The following is a 7,500-nucleotide window of genomic DNA, read 5'->3' as shown; positions in this document are numbered from 1 at the left end:
TAGTGGTAGAAAAACCCACAATGTAAAACTATTGCAATATAGTTTATCAGCCACGGTACCTGCATTAACCCTTTGCTCGAATAACACACGAGACTGACAATACAGAATTCGAGACGACCATTTTCTTCAAAAAAAAACAAAAAAACGTGAAGAAGAAAGCGGTAATGTTGGAGCCGCTGTGTGAATTATGAATGGATATTAGGGAACACTTAAAGTTTATTTCTCCACAACACTACGTGGGAGTTGGGTTGCCTCAGATAAGGTAACCTAACAGTAGTAATTATTGTAGCAGTAGTGATGATGATGTGGTAACGACGACGATGATGGTGATGATGATGATGATGATGATAATTATAAGGATAATGATGATGGTGGTATTGATAATGATGATGGTGATGATAATGATGACAACGATGATGATGATAATGATAAAGATGGTGATGATGATAATGATTTGATGATGGTGATGATGATAAGGATAATTATGATAATTATGATGATAATGATGGTGATGATGATGATGATGACAATAAGGATAATTATTATGATAATGAAAATGATCAGGATGGTGATAATAAGGATAATCATGTTGGTGATGATGATGATGATGATGATGATGATGATGATGATGATGATGATGATGACGATGATGATGGTGGTGATGAGAATAATAATCATAACAATCATTATCATCATCATCACACAATCATAATTAAAGTGAGGATTATAATCATATTATAATCGTAATCATAATTTGTAACTATAATCATAATCATAATAATACTGATAATAATGATGATGACGATGATAATGATAATGATATTGATAATAATAATAATAATAATAATAATAATGATAATAATAATAATAATAATAATAATAATAATAATAACATTAATAATAATAATGATAATAATAACAATAATACTAATAGCAATAATGATAATAATAATGATGATGATAATAACAATATTAATACTTATCATTAAAATCACTATTATTATTGTTATCATTATGATTATCATTAATATGAAGACAATGATGATAATAACAATAACAATAGTAGTTACGATGCTAATAATGATGATCATAGTGTTATCACAATTGAATTACATATATAAGAACACCAGTGACAATACATGATAGATGATGATAATGTAAATTATCTGAATTTTGTGACCGCCTTCCGTTCACTGAAAATCTACTGTAGAGAACGGAAGGGGATATCGACTTTGGGCATTTGCAGGTACTTTGGGAGAAGTTCCAGATGATGGGGCAATTTGTTTTAGATATGTCACGCCCCTGGCAAAAATATAGGATGATGATGATGATGATGATGATGATGATGATGATGATGGTGATGGTGGTGATGATGATGATGATGATGATGATGATGATGATGGTGATGGTGATGGTGGTGGTGATGATGATGATGATGATGATGATGATGATGATGATGATGATGATGGTGATGGTGATGGTGGTGGTGATGATGATGATGATGATGATGATGATGATGATGATGATGATGATGATGATGATGATGATGATAATGATGATAACAATTATAATAAATAATAATAATAATAAAAATAATGATGACAATGATTATGATGATAATTATAATGATGATAATAATAACAATAATAATAATAAAAATAAGAAGAAGAAGAAGAAGAAGAAGAAGAAGAAGAAAGGAATAACTAAAATAAATTGATTAATAAAAGGATGAAAAAGAAATTAAAAGTGAGTTTTACCCCATGCAAATTCAAAATGAATAAAATATAGATACGCATGTAAATCAGAAGACATTCATTCACCCATAACAATCACAGCTTCACCTTTACAAGCAAGAAAAGAACAAGAAAATACACTTATATGAAAGACCTTTCTGCTATATTGCTTCTTTTCGCTATATTCCCGAAGAAGCACTAAAGTTAAAAGGTATTTGTCACATTCGTGTGATTTCCTGCTCTTCCCTTCGTTGTTTTATTGATAAATTGTTTAGCATGAATTCCTCACATTCACGAGACGACATTTTACCACAGTTTCTGCTGTCTAAAATCTTGAGTATGTAGCAAGTGAGCTTAGTCCAACTCAAGTCACCATAAGAGTCATTCCAGACTCAAGCGTGACGTCATACATATACAAATTAATAACGGGATTTATTAACTGAAAATATAAAGCAAAACCGGATGTGACATTTTCCATGTCCTTTATTGAAGTAGTCTTCCTGTCAATTAATCTTATTTTTCCTTTCATCAGAAGCTTGATGCCTGAACAGTCATCCTCATTAGTGGACAGTGTTTCACCCAAAATCCCTTCTCATTACAAAGATTGCAAATTCTTCCGTTTACCCTTAGCCTTCTGCTATGGGTAACGCTAAGGGAAACGGAAACCATTGATATCTGACTTTAATTGTTGGTCCGGTGCTTCTTGTACGCATCGTTTGTCGAGTTCCTTACACTGCTGCTGCATACTTGCATCAATAGCAGTACTTGATCTCGCTTTTAACAGTCCCCGAGCTTTGGAAGGGAAGACCAAGAAAATACACGAATATATTGAGAGCCTTTTCCCTATTCGAGGTTTTCCTGTTCTTCTCTTGGTTGTTGTTTTTTTCAGCATATATATAACCTATCTACTCGGGACTAACGGGATTCGCGTGAAAGAGAAGGTGCGAGCCAGCTTGTATCAATGCAGAGGAATGAAACGTGTTCGAATTTTTAGCTTCTGTTACAACGAATTCAAACATAAGGTCTCACATGGACAAACTCATATCTAAGTCTAAAACTTACTAGGAGTTTCAATAAATTTCAGGTAAAAATGAATCGTTTTTGTTTACAAACCCGCCTTTCCTGGTCATGCAGAGCACGTCCACTGTGCTTTATTTTTTCCGTATCATAAAGAATTTAGCTTACTTCCATTGTGCTCAGCACCCAGTGAAAGATTACCCCTTCAAGGTAATTTGGCGGACTGGGATATTTATTTCAACTTTAAGGAAGTGAATCCTTAACGTTGACCAAAACTACTCTTTCATGAAGCTTATTATCTTGCCATGATTGAACCAATCAAAGCAGACATCCACAAGACCATTACCTTCTTGATATGACAGAGACAGACAGACAGACAGACAGAGACAGACAGAGACAGACAGAGAGACAGACAGAGAGACAGAGAGACAGAGAGACAGACAGACAGACAGACAGACAGAGAGACATACAGACATACAGACATACAACACACAGACACACAGACACACAGACACACAGACACACAGACACACACACACACACACACACACACACACACACACACACACACACACACACACACACACACACACACACACACACACACACACACACACACACACATACACACATACACACACACACACACACACACACACACACACACACACACAGAAAGACAGGGGGCAGACAGGCTGACAGACAGAAAGAAACAAAGACAGGCAGTATAAAGAAACTCCTCTGAATCAACACCATGGAAATTACACAGAAGACATACTGCGATTTGTTTCAGATACTAAAATGTACTTCTTCTGCATAAAAGGATGGTACAGATTTATAAAACAGTTTTTTGAGTTTGTAGTTGGCCACATATTTGTTTTCAGCAATAAATGACAAATTCAAAAATATTTCTTTATTGCCAATGAGATCTTTACATTATCATAATCAAATCGTTCCATGCCAGTATCCATAGACAGTGGATATAATTATAAATAGATTTACATTACAATTTACAGCAAACTAATAAACCACATGATTTATATAAAACTGAAATACAGTATAATTCATATAATGCATTCAACAAGCTTCATTTATGTTGAATTTATTCTAAAATCACAGTCCAAGCAAGACAAACTGACATGCTTATCATTTATAATTATCAAAAGGGACATATCACAGGTCATCAATAAGCTTACTGATTGCTCTATCTTTACACTTCATTTTTATCCTCTGTGCTAATGATAAGCCAGTGATTGCAGGTGAAAATGTGGTATTAGCAAGGTCCTCCTTAACCTGTAATTGATGGCTTATTTTTCCTTTATTTAATTGCTTTTCACTTTCACAACCTTTTGTGGTCTCTAACTGTTGGTTTTCCTTTTCTTTTTTAGAATCTCCAAGTGGTGTTATTCCAGCTTTATCTGTTTTATCATGATAACAGGGATTTTTGTTCATCCTTTGGGCAAATGGTTTGTCATGGTCTTCTTCATTTAGGATAGATATATCATTCGCACATCTTTTTGCAGTAAACATACTCTCTGTCTGACTGATATCTCCTCTGAGACTGTCTTGTAGCAGATTCAGAGAATTTTCCATCACTTTGCTAACCTCAGAGTAGGCAGCAATTTCTTCAACTGCACTTTGATTGAATGATTCACCAGTGTCTGAACAGCTAAAAGTGTCAAGGAGTTTGAAGCACAGCCCATAAGAGCCATCTTTACTTCTACCCTTTGGAGTGTTGACTAATGGAGTCGAGTTACAACCAGTGCGAGGCAAGTGAATAAACCTCCGTTCTTTACTGCGAGAATCTTGCAAACGATGAAGAGACTTTGCTGACAAGGGTTCTAAAGGAGACACTGTACAATCAAAAGATCCTTCAGTTTTCCCTGCAGGAGTTTTCCAGGTGGTTGGACTTGGGGTATAAACATTCTCTAATGGTTTGCATTCTTGTAAACTACAGGATGCAGAGTCATCTTGAGCCTTGCTATCACCTTGCCCTCGTAGAATTCCTTTACTATTTACCAAGACAGGAGTAGAATTGAGATCTGGTAATGCTGAATGAGATATTCCCTGAACTTCACCTGTATCATCAAACATATCTCTGGAAATCTGATTCTTACATGCAGAAGTTTCTGATAGGAGGCTGAAGTCAACAAGTGTAAAGCGTAGCTCCTCTTTAGGCATTGTCATCAAACACCTTTGTGACTCATCATTTTCCTTCTTATTTTCGTGTGCTAACTGATTTGTCACTTGTGATTCATGGTTTATTTCATTGGATTTACTTCCCTTGACATCTGACACATTTTCAAGAATTTTATCAAGTACAAGGCAATCAGCAGTTTTATTTTCAGAATAATCTAATTTAAAAAATTCTGGAACTATATCATCAAAGTCTTCATTATCCATTGTAGTTTCATAGTCTAAGCTATCCTCCTGACCTTTCTCATTAAATTTACCACTGTTACTTGGAAGTTTATCCTCAAAGTTTAGCCTATTTTCTGTACCTTTATCATCAAAGTCAAAACAATTTTCAGGTATTTCATCTTCAAAGTTCTGAATATGCTCTAAAACTTCCTTGTCAAAGTTCAAACTATCCTCTGGGAGTTTATCCTTGAAGTCTTTATTATCACTTGGAATTTCACTTTGATAATTACTAGTCAAATTACACAATTCAGATTTTACTTCAGAACTACCAATACTCTTTGTAAAATCTGTACTAACAATATCTCTACATTTTTCTGTTCTTTCCTCACTTTCCTTCTCACTGTCACTATCTGTTTCAGTATTGCTGTTTTTTGTATGAAATGCTCCAAATGGTCCTTCGGATGCCTTTAATTTTGACCTGATATCCTTCTTGCCAATCCTCCTCGATATGCGATCCATCAGACTCAGTGGCTGGTTCTCTTTGTCGTTTTCATCACTGCTGTCTGTTGAAGTATCAAGGTCCAGTCTACCTTTCACAAGTGTCTGCTTTCTCTTGCCATGCTCCAACTCATCTGCACATTTCGTTTCTTCATCCATGTTATTTGCATGTTTTCCTTTTTGATCTACAGTCAAAGTAAATTCCTTCAAGGTCCCCTCCTTAGAAACAGTCTCTTTGTAACTCTTGTCTCTGTTGTCTGAAACTGAGACTGACTTACACTTACTGTTCTTATTCCTTCCTGTCAAGTCAATACTGACAAGGCGCTCTATGATGAGTGAAAGGTCTTCGTCTGTGTTTTCTTCTTCCTCTTCCGGTGTGATGTATTCCTCTTCCTCTTTCTTCTTACTGACTTGTGTCTTCTCCTTACTGACGTCTTTGGCCTTTGTTTTCTTCTGCTCATTCTTTTTTGATTTTTTGCTTCCTTTGCCTATAAAAAAGAAGGAGCTTGATAGTGAAAATACAATATTAAGAGGAGTAAAAAAAAAAAAAAAAAAAAACATGGAAAAAGAGAAAGGAGAACAAAGGGAATGAATCATAAGAAAAGAAAAAGAAAGAGAAAGACAATAAAAAGAGAAAAAAGAATAGAAGAAAAAAAAAAAAAAAAATTAATTAATGAAAGGCTGAGGAAAGAAGGGAGAAGGACAAAAGGATGATTGAAAAGAATGGTAAAGAAAAACAAGTGTAAACTCATGTTTTCATAAACAAAAAAATATACAAAAAACATTAATACTAAAATATATACAAGAAGAATGAGAAACCTGTAAACAAGGACCTTTCTTAGTAGCCTTAGCCTCCTCAAATTCCTCAAGAAGGGCTGGTAATGAAGCCTGCAGCAGGTGAAGAGGCTCGTCTGTGGTGAGCTCAACAGGAGAATTCTCAGGTAGGTTTTGGCTTAATACTTTCCATTTCACTTGACAAGCAGACACTCCTCGACGGACACACCGCTTCACAATGCTGAGTGGCTGTTGGTCATTGCATTGAATACTAAATAAAATATGATTCAAAATAAATTGAACTGAACCAAAAGAGCAAAAAAGATTTATCCAAATTCAAAGACATAGAGAGAGAATAAAACAAAAAAAAGTCTGAATACAGAAATTTCAACTCAGAAATCCAGTTTACAATTCTTAAAAAGCATTCAGGCTCAGAAAAAATATATATTAACCCAACCACCACAGATTTATGTTCTGTCCCCTGTAGTAGTTTGTGAATTTTCGTACATATAGATAGCTCCACACATGCTCAGCCGGCAAGGAGTCTATCAGTAGACCCTAGTGACCAATCCTGGTTTCCCCATTCCTTGAATTGGTGGGGAAACATGTTCTTCTTTTTAAAACAATTGATATTCATACTGTTATTATTGTTGTTGATGTAATGATTATTAAATTGTTAATCTTGGTAACTTTTAAGCCAATGAAATAATACAGAAGACCCTTTCTAAAAGTCATGGAAAAGGGTAAACAGGTGAGATAGGTTGGACTAATAACTGACCCCTTGGTGATTAAGCACTTGTACAGCCATCTATGCGTAAATACAATAAATAAACTTATATTACAGTGGGCATGGCATGTATTCTTGCCATCTGTACCAGTTGGTTTAATCAAAGAACACTACCATCTTAGATAACTACAGTTTCAAGATATCACTGAAATCATGAACCTCTCTTTTTTTAAGAGTTAAGTAATTATGAAATCTGGCCCTATAATTTCATTAACTAAAATGAACTCACTGCAGCACAAGCAATATATTACAGTCATTAAAGAATACAACTATGGATGTATGCTGCAGTTCTTGGTTAACCCAATGTTGCCAGGAAAATGCTGTACTTAT

At 34.9% G+C, this 7,500-nt stretch overlaps 1 protein-coding gene across 1 annotated transcript in view; it reads right to left on the bottom strand.

Annotated features, from left to right (window-relative positions):
- Positions 1–3,648: 3,648 nt before the first annotated feature.
- The window catches only part of LOC125035366, a 10,037-nt gene continuing 6,185 nt past the window's right edge, over positions 3,649–7,500 (bottom strand). Inside the window, exons 10-11 of the mRNA XM_047627708.1 lie at positions 6,443–6,632; positions 3,649–6,097 (exon numbers count right to left, since the gene is read on the bottom strand). Of these exons, the coding sequence (XP_047483664.1) occupies positions 3,924–6,097; positions 6,443–6,632 (2,364 nt within the window). The 3' untranslated portion in view covers positions 3,649–3,923. The remainder of the gene's footprint in view (positions 6,098–6,442; positions 6,633–7,500) is intronic.

This window comes from Penaeus chinensis, chromosome 19 (genome assembly GCF_019202785.1).
Source record: "Penaeus chinensis breed Huanghai No. 1 chromosome 19, ASM1920278v2, whole genome shotgun sequence".
Classification (NCBI taxonomy): domain Eukaryota; kingdom Metazoa; phylum Arthropoda; class Malacostraca; order Decapoda; family Penaeidae; genus Penaeus; species Penaeus chinensis.
This window is presented reverse-complemented; position numbering and strand designations above follow the sequence as displayed.